This window comes from Phalacrocorax carbo, chromosome 10, assembly GCF_963921805.1.
Source record: "Phalacrocorax carbo chromosome 10, bPhaCar2.1, whole genome shotgun sequence".
Taxonomy (NCBI): domain Eukaryota; kingdom Metazoa; phylum Chordata; class Aves; order Suliformes; family Phalacrocoracidae; genus Phalacrocorax; species Phalacrocorax carbo.
The window spans coordinates 16,560,384-16,581,676 of NC_087522.1; the positions used below are offsets into that span (position 1 = coordinate 16,560,384).

A 21,293-nucleotide genomic window follows, 5' to 3' on the forward strand; every position below is an offset into this window, starting at 1 on the left:
TATCTACTTTTATTTCATACTTTTGGAAAGAAGATCAAACTGAGTTTCCCTAGGCAAGGTAGAGCATACATACAGAGGAGTTGAGAAAAGACTACTTACACAGGGAGCTGTTGTGTTGTAATTCCAAATCTTGATCTTGGATATACCAAAGTCATGTGACCGGGTGAGATTGCGGATAACAAAGTAAAGTTGGATGGGCGGATGGAAAGGGCACATCCAAAGGAAGCTTTCCTTCGCGGTCTAAAAACACATACAAGCAGTCTGTCACTAATACTTTTTTCCTAAAGCAGCATATTTTAATTAACTCACCAGCCCGCAGAAAAATATACATCGATTAGAAAAGTAACCATTTAATAAAATCTGTTACATTAGGAGCAAAACCTTAACCCCCTTTCCAAACAGTAAATCCATCTCTCCTGCCTGTAAGACAGCTCACAACAACCTGACAATTAAATAAAGGTCAGCTGCTTGCTGTCCCAGTAAGACATCTGCATGCTCATAAATGACAGGCAGTCTGCCATGCTTTGTAACTGCGGGGTCAAAGCAAGCCCAGTGTATTTTAATCAAATTAATCAGCTTTGCGGGCACCAGAGGTGATCACTGAGCACAACAGACACCGTATAAACATTTTATGATTTCTTAAAGTGCTCACACTTCTGTTTTGCCCTCTAAAGAGGGGAATCTTCTTACAGAATTTTATTTCACTGCCTCTATTTTAACCAGGCTTTGCACATACAACTAATTTCACTTACAGATCTATTCCTCAGAACTATATATGGGACTCTACACTTGAAATTTTTAAGAAATTTTCTAAGATACCACAGAAACTCCCGACATGAATTTAAGAGACAACTGACAATCAAGACATTTTAAAGTACCACAGAATGCATAATACTGGACATTGTTCAGAACTGCTACCTCTACGTGTTCAGAAATGGAGAAAGAGGATGTGTGGCAGCTCAGGAAGAAGCAAGGAGTAAAGAGTTTCAAAATCAAAATGTTGCATATTAACATACTTGATGCTGAATGTTACCCCAAAACAGAGATGAGCGAGGGCACAAAAGAAATATACATGCAGACATTTCAGTGATCTGAGATTAGCAGATAAATTAGCTCCCTTTCTATTTCAAGGATACACAGTACATACAGTCACACAGCACATACACAAAGTCAGTATTTTACCACGTTTCACTTTGAAGTGAGTCTGTCCTTCCTGAAGGCAGTAACTACAAAACTTTCCTATCGAGTACTTTAGAGGTGTGCCTAATGATGGTAAGGACAGAGCTCTGCCAGTCTGTTCAAAGATATCATTAACAGATCCACTTCTCAGAGTGGTCATCTACGTATTCCAAGCTCTGATGGTTCTCTGCCCCAGAGGCCTCTCAAAAAGCTTTGGGAGACTGTTGTTGCTTTGAGTGTCGGTTTTGGGCATAAACAGTGCCAGACAGGTTTCATCCTTTCTATATAAAAAATGGAAGAAGCCTCTCAACATCAAAGAAATTAAGGATAGCCCTCAAACCAGCGTGGATCCAGTTCCATGATCAACTTCAAAGCTAGATCATGTTACTCAAGTCATACTATTAACAAGAATGATTAAAACATAATTTCCTAACAGCAGACAACATCTGATAGGCGATCCATCTCCAGACCCCTCAAGTCAGGACCTGATGCCCTGAAAATCAATACCTTCTGGTGTGTACTGACACAGTGCCAGAGGTGCCTTTGCAGGAGGGCACCAGATTCAGCACCAAAATGGACTCTAGAGAGACCTGTTCATGCTACTCACTAGTTTCTCTGTAAAGTTGCACATGACCTCCCAAACACTAGAAGGCATATCAGTGCCAGGGCGAGTATTGTGTCTTGAGTGAGAGGCAGTTGTAGATATAATTTTATCAGTGGCATTAACTGCTTAGGACTGAGGATACGCAAACCCACAGGTCTTACAGTCTCTGTCAGCACGTCAAAGATCTGACATCAGAAATTGAAGGCACCTTGACGAATACATGCCAAAACTCATGAGACTTTGGAGGACTCTCATGTTTTATCGCTAAGCGTGATGGTGATGTCTTTGCCTTCATATGATGTACTTGAGTCTGGAGTTATTGTCTTTGCAACTAGCGCTGAAAAATCTAGCCCAAAAGTTCTTTGAACCATCAGAGTGAAACCTGATATGTTGGGGTAGGAATTACACTTGTACTGGATCAAGGAAAAAAGTGAGAGTGGGAACCTTTGATCTTAGATTTTGTGGGAGACTGGCGCCGACACTGCTTTTTGTGGCACTGAAGGTATACCTGATGGAGAGTAAAGGAAGGCTTGAGCACTGTGAAGAGGAATGACATGGGTCTGAAAGTTCACCATTGTGAAGAAATACCATTGTTATGTACTTCTAGAATTACAGTTACCGGTCCTTGTTACTCTGAGGTTTAAAGGACCTACATATGCCTATAAGAATCAAAAAGGTTTACGAAAAACAATTTCAATATGATGCCTAATCTATGCCTTATTAAGCATTATATCCCATCAGGTACCATTTCCTTAGTTAAGAGCACCTAATGTTCTGCCAGGCATTTTTTTCTTTTACAGCATATCAAGGAATACAAGGCAAGAGGCAATTTAAGTGTTCTTAAAAGTCTGCAAGAGTAATAAATAAACTAACAAATAAATAAAATCCCTGATCTTCAAGTATGTCTATTCTCAAAGACAAATGTACACCTAAATGATCAAAGATGGAAGTGTTTTAACCACACTAAAGTGACTTTTCCACAAAGTAAGTTTTTATATTAGTTTTCATTCTGTTGAAAATATTAGTTCCTAGAAGATTCATTAATTTGTTATTTTTTTCAAATGCACACAAAAGCTTTCCCGTATGATCTGAAATCTACACAAACTGGAAATGCTGCTTTGACTTCTGAAAGAGTCTGCAGTTCAGTTATCACATATCCACATTCTAAGACCATATTCCCTGTCCAGATTGCATCTTCTCTGATGCAACGCCTTTCCAGCTTCAAGAGAGAAGATTACAGTGTCACAAATCATAGGAATATATTAATCAATGAAACAAAATGTCATTACTTAAGAATAACAGGATATATAAATATATGAGAAATGCTAGAAAACAGGTTTATATTGGATTAATGAATTTATCATTACATAATTTATAATTATCTAGAAAGTCTGGGAGTCAGTACTACTACTACCAAACACCATCTGCCTGAGAGCATGGCCTATAAAGAAGTATGGGTATTTTTGACACCCAAACTATGATTTTCAGGAGACAGTAAGAAAGATGTTTCAAGTGAAAATATTTGCCTGGAAATAATACTCCATACTGAGTTTTAATTAAATTTCAAAATACTGCATATTTGTCCTTTCTATTCTCATTCACCCTGCAAGCAGAAAAATAGCCCTAGCAGGAAGTGAGTTAGAATTTATACTTTTTAAAAGACTAAGTCATTTAGTATCCTCATCAACTAAAATTATACTAATTTTTACTAGAATCCTAACTCTGAAGGCCCATGGAGACAAAGGACACACAGTGAATGTGCAGCGCAAATGGAATTATGGCTGTATGAAGGGCTATGGACATTTGTTAATCTCCTCAGTAGCACCAGAATTTCATGTCAGTTATTGTCTTCTGTCCATTGTCTTTAGTATGTAACCACCTAAGGTCTCATCATACTAGCCCACAGAAGATCCATGAAATATTTTTACCATGCCACACATTTTTCTTAATCTTTCGTTCAAAACTACCTACCTATGCATTCTTATTCTTCCATGAGTTTTCCCTAGGTAAAAGGATAACAAGGGGATAAGAGAAAATAAGCATTTTTCCTTTTAATTTTACTTAAATTCGTATTAAACATCTGGAAGAAGTTAGCAGTGAAGCTCCTATACCTTCAGATCACAAGAATTACTTAAGTTTATCAGCAGACAACTGTAAAAATGTGAAATTCCTTGTCCTTAAAGTTTTGTGAACTTGTTCTACAAATACTACGATTATATTACAATACTTTAAAAACTGAATGTGTTCTTTCATCCAATACCACAGAGTTAATATATAAGGAGGCAGAATTAAATCTGCCGCCTCCCAGTTGCTCAGTTAAATCAGGCAAATTAATCAAAATCTGTTCTAAAACAGAATTATGACTGAATACCAACATCTTGGACAGGAAAACTGGATTTGTTAATAATAAGCAATATTTGTATTTTTTTAAATTATCAGATAGTTGTTATGCAAGTCAGGTTCAAAATGCAATCATGTTTCTAAACAAAAAATCTGGGGACAGAATATTAAAGAAATACTATAATGGGAAATTTTCACAGCCAGGACTAAGCTGTCTTACCTTTAAGTTCTTATTGACCAAGCAGCACAAATCCCCTGGGTTGTCAGCATTTCGAATGTCCACATCATGAGGAGACACAAATATCTTTTCATTGTATAAATCAAAGAATTCCACCTCTCTCAGGCCCACATTTACTGGATTTCCCCAGTTAGAAAGTAGTTCCATAGTCACATAAATGGCATCATGTATTTCCACACTGGTTGTCACCTGGACCAAAATGAAATATGGTATAAAATAAGTGACAAAACAATAAAATGTGGAACAAAATAGAGACTATTAAGACTACAATACTGATGAGTCAAAAGCAAAAAGTTTGCAAACTCAAGGCTATCTGGATGACAGTCAGTCATTCTGGGTTCCACTAATTATGCCCCACATCTACTAGTAAATCTATGGCAGGGCAAGAGAAGAGAACTTATCACCCTCTTACACAGCCTAAGGAGAAAGCTCTCTGTTCTTTGTCCGATTACTTTGTCATTCTGATGAACAAAGGAACAGTGATAAATTCTCTTCTCTTACCCTGCCATAGGTTTATTAGTTGACGTGGGGCAGAATCGGTAGAATACAGATCATTCAATGTACTTTTATTTTAGTAATATGGGAAGCATCAGTTATAGTGCGTATATACACAAACCTCTCTCAACGTAGAATCTACTTCAGATTTATCATCAGATAGGAATATGTCATTATCACAAGCAGAATGGCTCTCAGGCTCCGAAAGGACTTTCAGAAGTTTCTTCTGTTGTCTGAAAAACACATATTGTTTTATGTGTTACTTTCTCATAATTCCTATATTTTTAAGAAGTAGTATTGTTTGTGTGAAGGTGAAGAGATGATAGGATGAACCCACACACCCCACGGAGGAATCCCATGTACCCTCATGCTGAATGACAACTGTTACAACATCCCACCTTAGATACACAGAGTTTGGTTAAAAGTCTGGGCTCCAGTTCTCAGCTGGTTCTGAGGCAGCCTGAGAAAGTAATACGTAGGTAATAGAGACAAACAGAGGGAGATGTTTGCAGTTCCCTGATCCACAGAGACTGGCTCAAGGCTGGAACCTTCTCCCTGATTTGCTACTACTTGCATGAAGACTCAGCTATCTAAAGATTATCAGGTGTAGTGGTACTGCACTACACGCAGTGCTATACTGAAAAATATCTATTCAAAATAGGAAGCTAGCCTTAAAGGAAATACATACACACCTGCTTCCAAAAGGACACATTCTCTCAACAGCTTTTGTGACTGCAGTCCTTGCCTGGCTTTTTTCTGGAGGTTCAACCATTGGAGAAACAGCAGATGAAACAGAAAATTTCTTCTAAGTGAGAAACAGATGAACATGTTTCATTCACATTGTTCTCTACATACCAATGAGTATAGTATCAGTCTGCATCACCAGAATAAATAACAGTTTGTGCCCAGCTCTGGTCTCAGCTAATCTTGGCTGATCTGTAATTCTACACCGAGTTAAAGCACATTTAACAGATTTGGTCTTGATTTGCAATGAAAGAGCTGAGCTTGGAGCTTGATCTTCTATGCAGAAGAAAAGTAACATAAGAGCATTCTCTGAAGAGTATTAAAAATACATATATGTATCTGTCTGAAATCATTGTATATATTTGGTAGGACTCAGAGCTGGGCAAAGCTGTGGCACAGGTCTGCTCAGACTTTCTCCTTCTCCAAAAAAGGATTGTAAAGACTTTTAAACAAAAAACAAGCTCAGTTTTATTAGAATAAAATCTTGATTTTTTTTTTTAAATATAGAACTATCAGTAGTCACTATCTAAGAGAAAACACAGGAAAAGTCCTACAGTTCTTACAATGCTATGGGCTCTTCCTCTGCCTGTACTCCACCTTGTAAGTATATCCTGCGCCCTTTGTTACTTTTCCTAAAAATTTATTGGTAGCTTCTGTCAGAGACCGAATACTCAGCATAGTGAACAACTAGTCAGATGAGGAATGGCAGTCCTTCTGTTCTTAGGTCACCTCCATTTCTATAATTTTTGAAGAGTAAGAGAACTTTAGAATGCTTAGAAGCTAATTACTTTTTTAATATTAAAAATTCTGCATTGTTATAAATTTAAATACCAAATGCCAAGTTCCACAATCCCTTAATTCTGTAAGCAAAATTAAATTACTTTTGGAAGATCATTTAGGTTAGCTTTAAGACTGAGAACTCACAGCAGATTTTTGAAACTCCACCTCAAGTGCCAGGGTAAAATTACATCTATTTTAAGTATTATTTCATTATTTTTCATTTAAGCACAACAATATTAAAATTAGTCCTAATGTTAGCAGGAAGATGCATTATGTGAGAATATTCAGTGGAAGTTATTCTCTCAATCACAAAGCTATAAATATCTCAAAACCAAGAGGAATAAGATTAAAAGGTGACCTAGATGGTGAAATCATATGTAAAATACTTACTTGTAGTAAAAGAACATTTTAACCTTTACTACTAACCAAAACTCCCCAGAAACCTAATAATGGCTCAGCAATGACAGTGGGTCATCATAGTATCAACTCACAACTTCAGGGAGCATAAGTTAGGTTAACATAGTCAGCTGTCTTGGAAACTCCCAGAATTCAAATTAGTAACTCCAAGAATGTCTAGGCATATCTCTTTTCCTTCCTATAAAGGTGAGTCTCCTAAACACTAAACTGGAAGCAGACTTTGAATCCATGAACACTGTCCATAGCAGATAATTTTGTAAATGTCAGTTTATGCTCAGATTTCTTTAGGTACTTTCTTTCTGTTAGGAGAACTGAATTACGGGTTATGCTCTAAGTTTAGGTAGGATTGTTAAAACAAACCTTATTCTTTAACTTAACAACAAATAATGGTCTGACCTGAATCAGAAGGGAATGAATTTTTGTTGATGTCCTTGTTTATAAGACGTTTTAATTGCTTTTAAACATGGTTGTTGGTGATAAGAGATGTACACACATTGGTGCAGAAAACCCATACTAGCTCCTCCTCACTAAGAGCCAGCAGCATACATGACAGCTCTGCTCCTAAATCAGAGCAGGTATTAACAGGGAACAGTGCCCATATTACTGAGTCTACTAGGAAGGCACAATTTATTGGTATGGAAATCACACGTTTTCTTGTTTAAGAAGCTTCCAGAATGAAAATGGCTCAACTGGGCCTGCAGCTGTGCATTTGACTGTATAGATATATCATGTCACCGGTCTATCAGTTGCTCAGTGATCCCTAAAATCAAGAGAGCACTGTGGGATGTTATCCTGAGGAAGCAGATTAAAGAAAACCACCCTGTGGAAGAATAATACAAATTCAATTACACTTAAGAGGCACCACCATTCATTCATACATAATCTTAATGTGTAAGAGATTGTAATTCAGGGGGGTTTTGCTACTTGATCAAACAGCCCTTTTCTCTATTTTGCCATACCTTCTGAGGGCTTGTGAAAACTGTCTGCCTTTGCAGATCTCGCTGCAAGACTTCATTTTCAATTTGCATTGCTTTAACCACAGCTGAAACTGAGAGATCAGGATCCTTTTCACAGACATTCTTTCGAGTTGCTGAAAGCGGTCTTTCTGGGCGACTTAGTGGTCCTGCCACCAAAAGAAGGAAGGAATATTCATTTGTCTGGACATATAAGTATGGAACTTTGCAACAATGTAGATTTGAAACATTCAGTTCAGTTACTGACACAGGGCTTTGCCAGCAGTCTGCAACCATCCCAAGCGAGGCTGAATTTCTCCAATTTGTTTTTATATTCAGATTTCAGGTCATGTTTACTTTAGACAACAGCTGAAACAGTATCTTAAGAGGAGGAAAACTGACAAATGAGAAACATAATTTTAATGCTTTAAGGTTTTTTGTACTTGCTTTATTCAGGTATTTAATGGAAATGCATTGTAACAGCTAATCAAAAAAAGAAGTATATGTAATTTCAGCACACCAGAATTTTTCAGTGTAACTGGGGTGTTCAGCTATTTTGGAGGAAGCCCCAGAGTCTTCTAACAAAACAAGGGGAATCAGGGGTTGCTATCTGCAAGACAAAATAAATGACCTTATCACTTAAGTAGTCATCAAAATGTCCATATGCATCCCAATCTTCCCAAACATCTTGGAGAAATAGAAACGTCACAGCCTATAAATAGGTTTAAAAGAAAGGAAATAAAATTTAGTAGAGGATCTGAGATTGGACTAAAAAAGAACACAGTGGTTATACTCAAGGACTTCAAAAGTCAAGGGAAGAAAAGAGACTGAAGTTGTACAGACATCAAGCAAAAATATTGAAGAACAGGCTGATATGCAAGTATGCTTATGATGCTGCAGTGAGGTTTACTAAGCAGGAGAGTAAAATGGCAGTGGATCCTAGTGATGTGAAGTCTACCTTGAAAAGACAGGAAGTTAAAACTGAATTGAGATTTGTGTGCATTCACACTCTAAGCCCTAAGCCACTTTCAGTCATAAAAACTTTCAACAGGCATTAGTCATCTCTGCAAACACAGGGACGGAATAAAATAATTTTTATTTTTCTATACTATACCATCCCTGTGAAATGAAATTATTTTAAGGATTTAAAGTGATAGTGGACAGAAACAGCTCTAACGAGCACTACTACAACCTGAGAAAATGCTACAGACATCTTTGGAAAATGGTCAAAGCAAGCATCTGCTCAGACAGATGGTGGGTGAGGGTCTCAGAAGCTACAAAGAAGATTTATTCTGAAGCCAAAAAGAATTAGCTGCTTTTCCTCAATTTGGTGTTCTGTCAGTTAAGAAACTAATATTTTGACTTTTCAAGCCATTACCTTTATTGCTTTCTTGGGACACACCCGGAATCTGATTTTTTGAAAAGAGTGTCTCAACCATAAGAGTATGGTCACCTTTCAAAACTCAAATTCATCAGACTTCTTCAACTAAGGACCGTGTTGAAATAACAACTGCAGCTATGATTTCAGCTGCTACACATTTGGGGTTTGGTTGTTGGGGTTTTTTTGTTTGTTTGGTGTGGGGTTTGGCTTTTTTTTTTTTGTTTTGTGGGTTGTTGTTTCCACCCCCCCATCCCCCCCCAAGGTAAAGACCACACCTTAGCAGCAGATTTCTAGAACAAGCAGCAGGGCTTTCAAAATGGCATTCTCCAGTCCAGGAGAAACATTTTCCAGTATGGTACTAGATACCAGCATACCTACCCAGCACTGGAGACTGATCTGCAGCATTCAAGGTGTAATTCAAGCACAGTCCCAAGCAGCAACAGAGCTAGTTTTGCTGTGCCATGGAAAACTATGCCTTTATTGCTATAAATACATTGCGTTAAAATCTTCCACCAAAGTGTCAATTCCTGATTTTGAGAAGACACGCTTATGTTAATACCACAGGAAACAGATCTCCACAAGGAAAGTGGGAAACAGAGCAAGCACAAGGACTGAAAAGGAGAGGAAAAAGTCTTATGCTGTGGAAGCAAAAAGAGAAGGAAGGTAGTAAAGATGTAGCAGAAGACTAAAGTATTCTAAGTATACAGGCTCTGGAGTTTCTCACAATTTTGCTTAAGTCAAAATACTTGAGGTGGTAAAAATAACAACAAAATACCCACAAAAGTAAGAATAGGACAACAGCTAAGAAAAATCATGACAGATGTGTGCTGAAATTACATGTAAGACAGAGGGGCAAAAAGCATGAAAGCTCTCCTTATTGACATTATATACTCTTATTTCTTACTAGAAGAAATTCTTTCATGTCTTTCCTGCTGCAAGAACTCAGCAGAGAGGGGCCGAGTGATTTTATTTTTTACCACGACTGGTCTGACAGGAATGTACACTTCAGCATTATCTTTTCTCTTTGCTGAAAGAACTCGTAGTGGCTTCACTTCTGCAAGATAATAAGGGAATAGAAATAATCAACTTCAGAGATATTCAGGAAGAGCTAGCAGGGAAAACTTTTTGGATCAAAACTGCTAAAATTTTCCCACTTTAATTGTGCTGGCATAGTTAAAAGTTATAACCTCCATCCTCCCTCCCTTTCACTGATACTGTTCTATTGATGCAGAAGTACATATGCGTGGCTTGTACTGACTTTGTGAAACAAAATAAAATGTATCATTGTAAGGTACCAATATATCTCATTTGTACCAGATATTTACCTGCATTACTGTCAAGAAAAGCAAAAATAGAAAAGAAATTGAGTAATTTCTTAACATAGTTATACCAAAATACATTCTTAAATACAGACTAAAATGTTGTCTTATTCAGAAGTTTCCAAGGGGGAGCAGGTTGCCTAGTGTAGTTCATAAGGGTACTTCTTTACTTTTTAATTTGAGAATTATTAATGCCTCCATCATTTGCAACACAGCTTTGAAACTCCTCTCTGGAAAAAAAAAAATCACATACTCTCCCGAAGAGCTTGTTCTCACTGCTGCTCCATCCCTTGTTCCTATCTCTTCTTCTGCCACCTCTCCCCATTCACACTCCACTCACCTCTACAATGAGAGGAACACTCCTTTACTCAATTCATTCAAAGATTGTCCCTCTTAAGGAATTAACTATGGATAAAAACAGCACACAAAAAAAACCCACCTACCCCAAACTAAAAAACCAAAACCAATGAATGTACCTGAAGTGAGTGGGGAAGGAATTTTGAGAAGGAGTGAATGTAGGTTATGGTCTGTTTTCTGCTTGCACTCTCTACCTTTAACAAGCTAAACACCTTTGAGAACTAGAGACTGGTTTGGGTGTGGACAGCGAGGTCTCCAAAGGAGAAGACCTGACAAAAAGACGCAGTTCATAGCCAGATAATTTGTTTTCTCAAATTAATACATCTTTCATCAGGGATGAATAGCACATGCTATGATGACTGGTATCCAGCACCCAGGATGTGAAATGGGGGAAGCTGAGACTGGGAATATTTGACTGCCTGGATTACTGCAAAAAATATATTAAAAAAATAATAATCTCTTGAGAAATCTCATAGACAGTCTGAGACAATCTTATTTCAAATGTCTAAGCCCAGCAATGCAAATGGGTTTTGTCTTTGCAAAAAGTTTCTCAACGTAGTAGTAAGAGGATGTAACTCTCCCAAATCGGGAGATTAAAACAACAGGTTTGCTGACGAGCAAGAGAGCACAGAGTAAACATTAACGATGTACTAGCGGTGATTCCCTTAAAAATAATGTTCTCAAAGAATTATTACAGTACTGTAGTAGTGCATAATACACAGAGACTTACTACTTTGATCCTGGTTGAATTCCAACACATTAAGGGCACCAGAATCAAGGCTAGAGCATCTCCCAGCATCCTGATGTTCAGATGCTTCTTTCTGCAGTGATCCACTGCTATGCAACTGAAGGCCTCCAAAGCTTGTAATTGTTTCGTCAGTGGGAGACAGTTCTGAACACACATCTTCTTCAACAGAGTCATAACCATCACTAAGAGAATCTTCTTCCATCCTTTTCTCTTCTATGCCAAGTTGTAAGCTTCTTCTCAATTTCTAGTACAATTCAAACAGATTTGTCATAAAAGCTTAAGCATGTATTTTAAAATAAACCAATGTGTAAGAAAGCAACCTCCCCTTGGAAAGAATAGGCACTGTCTATGTTTAATTAGCATGAATCTAGACTCCTTTTTGATCAAGCATTGTTTATGTTTGTTACTGTTTGATGTTTTAATATTTAATATTTAACCTAAGCTTAGAAACAGGGTATCTTGGCCATCAGTGCTATCCATTTAATCAAGGACAAACACTCCTTTTGGAAGAAAATAAAGGAGAGCTGGTGAGAGAAAATAGCCTTTAATTGTCCTTAGGTGTCACACAACCATAGATGGACAAAAAGTGTTAGGGTACTTCATCTGTAAAGACCACCAAGGACCCCCAAGACAGGAAGGAGTGTGCAGAAGGATCTGAAGCAGAGCCAAGAGGAGTGAATTAATGCCATTACACAACCTTCAGAGATTATAATTTATATGTTGTATAAATATAATATGTTGTATAAATATAACAAAGGAGCTAGCTTCGGTGTGCTTGATTTGTGGAAAACCACCAAGCACCCAGGCTTGCACAACCCTAAAATAAATAAGTAATGTCTCTCCTGAGTGTGTGATTGACTCATTGCACACAGGGCAACAAATCTGCTTTTTGGACAACAAATGTGGCTGCCTCTTCCTCCCCATGAGAAAGAAAACTACATGATCTCAGAGCCACTATGCAACTAAAAACATTCCCATTCCTATGTTGTGTCTTCTCTCCTCTGATGAGAAGTTGTAAAATAAAATCATCCTATAACTCCTTTGTTCCTTCTCATCAGAATCCTTGCAGGAAAATTCTGTAGGCCAAGGAATTTTTATGTGCAAAACCAAGTTTTAGAAATAAGTTACAAACAGGAGGTAAGTAATGGAAAGGGCAAGGGCACATATTTTTCCATCTCACACAGTTAGATTACCCTATCTTTTGGTTTGCCACTTGAAGACTAGTTGCAATCCAGATTTTCCAAATGCCTTCACAAGCCTACAAAGCTAATACAATAGCAACTTCTTTATAAGCAAATCGGACAGACGATAATAGTCCTGTCTTGTACACATCTGTACTTCAAAAAACAGTAGAAAAGACTTGTGGTCTAATGGACTAAGCTTCCAGCTTGCACACTTTTTTTTTAATTGGGCACTCTGGAACAGTATGTTACACAAAAATTAATCTATTTTAAAATTTACTGTTGAAAAAACAGCCCTGCCTCTCTCAGCATATGCCACAAACAGCACAGATGATGCTGAAGAGTGTTTTGTTTTTATGAATGTGAAAGGAAAAGACCTTGCATATCTTAAATGCATTTTTCCCTACTTTGTTGGTATCAGAGTTTTGAGATAAGTATAGGTAAGCAAACTGTATGAGTAAAATGAAAACCTGAAGCTATCTTAGGTACAAATGAACTGCGACAGTGCATGTTTAGTTTGCAATGAAAGCTTCAAGCTGCTCTTCTGCTACAGATTACACTTGTTAGGAAATCCATGTTGACAGAAACATATTACAAAGAACAAGCAAATTCAGGTTTAAAAGAGGGTATATAAGCAACCTGAAGCTTGATATTGAGCATGTCTTTATGACAGTCAAGACTAATATTTCTAGTATTTGACAGGGGATTGTACAGGCTTTCTTTCAGTTGGAAACCTCATGACATCTGCATGGTAACAAGACATTCAAGAAAACACATTATAGCTACAGGAAAACCAAAACTATTTCCATCTGGAATACATATAAAAGTGGGGTTTTGGTTTAAAATTATTAGCTTACTATTTACACATAAATCATTATAAATATACGTCACTGTAAACAAGTTACTGGTTTGCAGAGAAGAAAAAAAAATCATAAGCTCAAAAGCAATATAGGAAAGGTAGAAAGGTGCAAGCTAGGAAAATATGCCTGGGAAGTTTGTCTGATGTCAATGGTAAAATCTGTAGATAGTTTCATACATAGATGCTACTCCACTACCCAAAAAAGCTTTATTGATGTCAATAATTGGTTAGGCAGAAAAACATTCATAAATTTTTGTTCATTTTTTCTTTTTTTTTTTTTTCCAAGTACAGGACATTTGAGAAGTATGCTAGAACAAACTGCAGCTAGTAACCAAACGGAAGGCTGAACTGTCAAACAACAGAGTCAATACAATAACAACACTTGATGAAAAGTAACTGTATCGATTACAATATTTTAAAAACATTGCATTCTGTAAGGTAAAACAATGACATGCAACAATTCTAGCATGATTATTCAAAAACTAACCTAAACCCAGAATAAGTTGTTATTTAAGCTTTCTCTATCCTGATAGCCAAGAGTGATGTTCATGTGGACAACCATTAACTGAACTGAAAGGATCTCCTTGCATGAAATACCTTGGTTCTATTCAACAGAGACAATATTCTACTTCTTTAAATTAGGACTTAACATGTTATAGCATTGTTGACTGACATTAGATTTTTAAAGCAGTTTTACTTTTCTATTTTTCCTTCTTTATGTCATATGACATCAATGCGAAATCATCTAGTGAAAGAATCACTTTGCATGCTCTAGTCAAGACTGATACATGGCCCCATTCACTTTTCAATTGATAATACCATGAACAATAGACGGCAATTGTCAATTGTACCTGGGAGTAACGGAGGGGATCATCACCATTTGTCTCAATGCTCAAGCTTTCATAAGGTTCAAAATCCTCAGAGTACTCAAGAGGAGGTTTAATACAGAGTTTAGCCCCCCTTTCTGTTTTAATCTCCACAGTTTTCTGTTAAAAGAAGCATTCAGATAAATTAGGCATCTTTTGTACTATCAGCTGCACAAAAAGAACAATCATCACATTTTACATAACAATATCTAGATCAAGCAACCTTTCTCCCCTCTGTTTCAGAAAAGGTTTCTGTCCTCTCTCAGCTCACCTTTGGGCCCCTGCATTATGGTTCAGCTACACTAGTCAAACTCCCCACCTGCTGCTGCTATCCCCAGAGTAGGCCAGGCCCAGCCACATCATGTGTTTGGCATCAAAACGAGTGCCCATCGGGGTTCACCCCCTCACCTCACCAGGCGAGTGAAAAAACAATAGGAGCAGGGACACAGCAATCAACAAAACAGCTTTAAGTGCAATCACTTAAAGTACAGGCACGTAAAGTGCTGGTGGAACAACCTTATAGCAAAAGCTCTCAAGCCTCTTCTGGGGAATTGGCACTCTTTGGGTGCCTCTCTGAAATGCATCTATGCTAATGGGGAACAAACACATGGGGAACAAACAGGAGGAGTTAGAAGCTTATACCTGGTTACAGGGCTATGACCTCATTGGAATCACAGATACATGGTGGGATAGCTCACAAGACTGGAGTGCTGCAATGGATGGATACAGACACAGGCTTTTTAAGAAAGACAGGCTGAGAAGGTGAGAAGGAATTGTCATTCTTTATGTGAGAGAGAGCTGGAATGTATGGAGCTCTGCAAGAAACAGGTCGGAAGCCAGTCAAGAGCTCCGAGTCAAGACTAGCAGGCAAACCAGCATGGGTGCTATTATAGTGAGTATCTGCTACAGACTGGGTATCTGATCAGAAAGAAGTAGATGAGGCCTCCTCAAAAAACTGGAAGAATCCACAAGTTCAAAGACCCAGGTCCTCACGGGGTACTATAACAAACCTGATATCTGCTGGAAAGACAACACAGCAGGGCTCTAGCAATCTAGGAGTGCACATAGGACTGAGGAGCCAACAAGCTACGGTGCTCTGCTGAAGATGCTGAGAGAGCTGGGACTCTTCAGCCTGGGGAGGAGAAGGCTCTGGGGGATCTCATCAATGTGTATAAATACCTGACAGGTATCTGCTCACTGACAGGACAATAGACAATGAACACAAATTAAAAAAAAAAAAAACAACAAACAAATATGAAAATCCATCTGAACAGAAGAAGAAAGTTTACTGTGAGGGTGATCAAATACTGGAATAGGTTTCCTGGAGAGGTTATGGAGTCTTCATCTGTAAAGTATTCAAAACCTGACTGGACACCATCCTGGGCAACCTCCTCTAGCTGACCCTGCTTGAGCATGGGGATTGGACTAAATGATTTCAAGAGTTCCTTTTCAACCACAATAATTCTGTAATATCTATGTATGAAAAGGACTACCTGAAGTTATTGCAATTTTTTGAAGGAGTATTACTCTTGCATATAATATAATGAGGGGGAAAAGTTATGCCATAAGCATTCAAGCACAAAGATTTCTTTGCCTTTGTAAATGTCAGACATGACTGCTAAAGTGGTTCAAATTAATTTGTTTTGATTGCATCCTAATTATGAAGTAAAGTATGCACACTGTCAGTTACTCCAGCATGGCTAAAGAGGGTAGAAGATTTGAGAAACTCATCTTTCTATACAACAGCATTTCAGTGCTCCAAAACATGACACAAGAGAAAGCAGGAAGTACCTCTCTCAGGGAATAAAGTTATCTGTAAGTTACTTCTTCCCCACTTTTGAACTCTTGTGCAGACATATTCCATACGGGGAAGTCTCATGAGTGAATGATGGGAAGAGGACTGTTTCATGAAATGTAGCATGTGATCCAGAAGTCTGCACAATTATATTAAACTTAGTTATCTGGTGTTCATACGCTCCTCTACCATGTTGTAAGTGCTAGGAGCAGAGATGTCCCAGAGAGAAGATCCTAAGGCAACTTGGCTTTTGATAGAATGTCTCCTTTCAATAAGTCTGTATTCCTGCCTCGGCGTACCTTAGCACAGACTAAGTTTGAGTTTTGAACGTGAATTGCTAGGTCCTCTAGCTATCAATGAAAACTCACAGGGAAAACCACTGAGAAAGTAAACTGCTGTCTGGCACAACCTGCATCTTACTCAGTGGTTGCATGTTTCCTTAGCTAAATAATTCCAGTTGTTCATTATGATACTATAACTCTTATCCCATTGGATGGGAGGGTAGCAAAGACTTAAGGTATCATTCTAAGCTAGTCTCAAGCGGTAGCTAGTTTTTGGTATAGCTACCTGTATTTGGATAACTTTCCAATCCAGTCAGAGGAGATACCTCCTTCATTTGGCTCTTGTGATTAGAATGATGTAGGTCATGACTAGCCACACATTTGGCAGATTTAGCAAACAATTTCTGACAGGCCAGTATGTAAGCAGTAATCTACTGAGAGAAACAGCAGCTGAGAAAATTAATTCAACTAAGCAGTAAGGGTAATAGGTAAAGTAAAGCAGCCTTAAAACTTGAATATGCAATATTTGCTGAAAGAAAAGGAAATCTGCATGACGTGAACACTTGGTCTGCAGTGACACGGACCACTGATCCCCAGTCACTCCAGCACAGCCAGCCAGGGCAATGCTAATCAAGTAGGGTAATTATTTGGGTGACATATCTCAGTTGTTCGGAATTCACATTTGTTCTGTTAATTTGTTCATCACTCAGTATCCAGACAAAACCAAGACTCAGATTCTATGAGAGTCAACTGCCCACCATCTACTAGTTGTAATCAATTTCCACTAAAATTATTTATGATCTAAGACTTAGTTCAAAGATGCATTCTTCCAAACTGTTTCTTACCTGAAGCCAGCCTCTGCGTTGTATTTTGCTTGGTGCAGTCTGTGTGCTGTGCTCTCGCAACTCACTCTCTTCTAGCTGGGCTGCTTTTTCAGAATGTAGAGACAAGAATTAGAAAACAGAAAATAGTAATATGGTATTTGACAATATATACCTTGGTTTGTGTTTTTTTTTCTCCCAGATGAGAGCAGAAGATTAAGTCTTTGACATCTGAATAGTATCAATAACTGAAAAGTCATTCCACTTCAGATACTGACTAATTGTGTATTAGTAGCAGGAGTTTTGAACCTGTTCAGGGACAGTCATCATCATGTATATTCAAGAGAATAAATTGTTTAAAGATACATTAGCTTAATGGCAAGCGAAACCCTACATTCATTGATAGGAAAGTATAGAAATACGTTCTAGAATAGAGGTGCACATAATTCTAACTCCTAGCTGGGTAGACAGTAAGCTGTCTTAGGAAGCCAACTGAGCCCAGAACCTATACTACTGAAGGCCGGCACTGACAGACAGGGTCCCGGTGAACAACAGGTGATATGCTGGGTTTACAAAGGAATTGTGTGTATTTACTCTCAAACTCAGGAAACATAAGGTATTGGCAGATTAAACAGAATGTATTAGATATTTAACATACTGTGCAGAAAAAGATTCTTCATGGACAAGTCATAAATGAAGGACAAAATCATTTTCCTTCATTTCTAAGGCAAGGAAGAGTTGGTTCCAGAACTTTTGCAAAAATTCTGAGTACGGTTAAGCAGAACTAAGGGTTCCTGTGCTAGAAATGCACCCAGCTTACAGTGGAAAAAATGGATTTTTGAGATGCTTTGATTGAGACAAAGAGGCAAATATCTTACAGTCACATTAGCATCCTCAATGGATCAAGGACATCACCAGCACTCTCAATAGCATCCTAAATAAAGGCATCTCATTTCCTATGTCCAAGACAGATTTACAGCCTCCACTTCTTCTCAGTGGAGAAAAATAGCTGATGCAAAACCTTTTTACTTTAAGCCATAATTTAATGGTCACCCTAAGCCAGCAGAAACTGGCACTACCAATAAAAGAAGCAGTCGTCCTACAAAGGTCATAGAATCACAGGAAGATTTAGTTTGGAAGGAACCTCTGGAGGTCACCTACTCCAGCTTTCCACTCAAAGCAGGGCTTACTTCAAAATTAGACCAGGTTGCTCATTACAACTCTCAATACCACATTTTCTTTTTTGGGTTGGACAATGCTACACACACCTGTGTAGTGAACTGTCCAAAGAATTGATAAGGGCAAGTTTTAACTGAGGAAAAACATAAAAGAAAGATTACTTTTCATTGTAGTTACTTGTGCAATCTGGTTCACCACAAGATTACACAAATGTTGAAAAGGAAGGGACTGCTCCAAGGGAAAACAAGATATATAATATCTTGTCTAGCAAAACAACCCTTCTAACTAGAGCTCCTGCTACTCGACTAGGCTACTCCTATGTAACTCTAGAAATACATTGCGGTCATGAGCATTGGTGCTGATTACTGTGGGGCTCTTCCAGCACTGAGGGTGAACTGTCCTGAGATTACAACGCTAGAAGCATGGTCTGATTCAGTCACTGCTTTGGGACAGAATTGGAAGCATCTTTCACTTCCTAAGCAATCCACCTCTTCTAAGCAACTGCCCAGAAGGCAACTCACATATGCTATCAATTTAAGTAAGAAAAGAAGATGGGGTAGGACTCATGCTACCACTGCTGAGCTCTCAGAATTGTTCGAGTATTTTGTGATGGATTCATGTGACCAGGTCCCTCTAAACCAGGAAGAACAGTAGTTCAAATCTCAGGGAGAAGTTGATGCAGCTGAGCTACTCATCTGTGCTACAAATGTTGCTTTACAACAAAAACATCCTTCTCACAGGATGGATGGGATGTGAATACCAACCACTACCTGCTTTGGTACACAAAATAGGTCCACTGGTGTCATTCCCTTGGAGACCTGAGCTGACAGTGCCTATTCTAGTAGCCAGGGAGTGAGTAGTACATCATCCAAATATTAGTCATAATCAAAGGCGACCCCATGCTACTCTTAAGCCACGTCTTTGTGACCACACTGACATTCACCAGAAGCACATACATGGTTGTGAAACTACATCTGGGTTACACACCCAAAAAAAACAACAGTATACCTAGAGATCAGCTTCACTACCATATAAGCCCATGATTTACTTTAATTCATTTACCAAGTTTAAGCATTAAAAGTTTATCGTGAATTACTCCTAGGGAACACATACAAAGAAAATAGTCCGAACAAATAGATTTATTATGACACTTTCAGGAACCAGAAAGAGGGATTTGTGCCCATTCTGTGTTATTAAGTATCAAACATTCCTAATTCTTCAGTGAAGACTAATCCTATAGATGGATGCTTTAGAAGTAATAAATGATGCAATAACTCTCATGAGAGATGGATAGGGAAGAAAATTTGGTGCTGTATCTGTGCTAGAAATCATTTCTGTAAGTAAAATCATATTCAATCTTTGAGAAGAAATGCTTAGAAATGAAACAGACCACAAAATTGCTAAAGCACTACTAACCCCAGACAACAAGTTTACATAGGTCACCAATGACTCCCACTCTGGACTCTAGTGGTAGAATCTAATGGAAGAAGAAAAATGACAGGGTGATGATTTAATCGATATCTTTCACTGTAGCTATACGTGTTTAAAATAACAACATTGGATAGCTAAGGAACAGCAAAACACAGCATTCTTTTATGCAGAGATAATGCTACTGTCTCTAAGTTGATGGAGTTGAGGAAAGGAACAGAGACTGCCACTGAAGTCATTAAGGGTCTGTAAGACATGCTGACGTATTCTACCTTAACTGAATCAAATGGCATTAAGTAGCCATAAAAATAAACAACTCTGGTTAAGCTTAGAGATACCAGCTGCACAGCAAAACTTGAAGAGGAAATTTCCCTTGACCAGGTTCTATTACAGCTACTGCCACAATACCCCTGTGCAATTTTAGGACCAAAAAGTCAAAGGCCTTGTTTTAGACCCTCTTTAGCCACCTAAAGGTGTATCATCCTGTGTGACAGAGCACACAATTCCTTCTTTTTTCCAATTTCCAGAACATGAATTTTTTTGCATCATTACACAGAAGTTTTTACTTTCACATAGAACGGTGAAACTAGGTGACTAGCTGATTCCCTATCACCATCCCGTATAACCTGCAACAAATTATACAGCAGACAGCTAAGCCTGAACACACTTAAACTTCAAAACAAATAGTATGTACCCACTGTAGCAGGAAAACAAAGAAAAAAAAGAGATCAAGCTTAGAGTCATGCTTAGAACAGTTAATGAAAGAAAAGTTAGTTTGGAATTGTTGAGATTAATAAATTTACAATCATAATAAACTATCATATGAAGTAACTTTTTAAACTTTCTTCATTTTTAAGTGAAAATAAAGCTTAAGCAGACACTATCTACACAGCAACAGATTAAAAGAATATACTCTAAGACAGACAGGTTGTAGTCTGTTATCCTCATGCTTGCTAAGGTTGATAAACTGCTTTACACAGGGGTTTAGTGAAATCAACCTTATTTTCATTATGCTAAATAGATTAGAAGGCCAGTAAGCTCACCCTTTATACCTTCACACATGCAAAACTATTCTTGTCACTACACTGCTCTCTATGAGAGATAGACTTAAATTAGAAATAAAATACATATTTTTACATAAAGCCAGCTAATCACTGGCAGAAAACGGTAGATTTTCTTTATTTCAAATATTTAAATGAAGATTAGCTGTCTTTTTAAGACTACTATTATAGCTTAAATGTAATCTATGAGCTTAATGCAGCTATTACTGGATATAATTTGATTATAGTCTATGTCATCAAATGTCATTTGCGTACAGGACACCACGC

At 37.9% G+C, this 21,293-nt stretch overlaps 1 protein-coding gene across 6 annotated transcripts in view; it reads right to left on the reverse strand.

The window, feature by feature from the left end:
* KATNIP (katanin interacting protein) overlaps nucleotides 1-21,293 on the reverse strand; it is a 69,373-nt gene that overhangs the window by 44,600 nt on the left and 3,480 nt on the right. For 4 of the 6 annotated variants that reach the window (XM_064461990.1, XM_064461988.1, XM_064461991.1 and 1 more), the window contains exons 4-12: nucleotides 17,383-17,465; nucleotides 14,447-14,581; nucleotides 11,538-11,799; nucleotides 10,036-10,185; nucleotides 7,757-7,920; nucleotides 5,549-5,661; nucleotides 4,978-5,089; nucleotides 4,344-4,550; nucleotides 100-240 (exon numbers count right to left, since the gene is read on the reverse strand). In XM_064461990.1, the coding sequence (XP_064318060.1) occupies nucleotides 100-240; nucleotides 4,344-4,550; nucleotides 4,978-5,089; nucleotides 5,549-5,661; nucleotides 7,757-7,920; nucleotides 10,036-10,185; nucleotides 11,538-11,799; nucleotides 14,447-14,581; nucleotides 17,383-17,465 (1,367 nt within the window). Of the gene's footprint in view, nucleotides 1-99; nucleotides 241-4,343; nucleotides 4,551-4,977; nucleotides 5,090-5,548; nucleotides 5,662-7,756; nucleotides 7,921-8,381; nucleotides 10,016-10,035; nucleotides 10,186-11,537; nucleotides 11,800-14,446; nucleotides 14,582-17,382; nucleotides 17,466-21,293 lie in introns of those variants that run through there. The other 2 variants (XM_064461989.1, XM_064461994.1) reach the window with 2 other exon arrangements.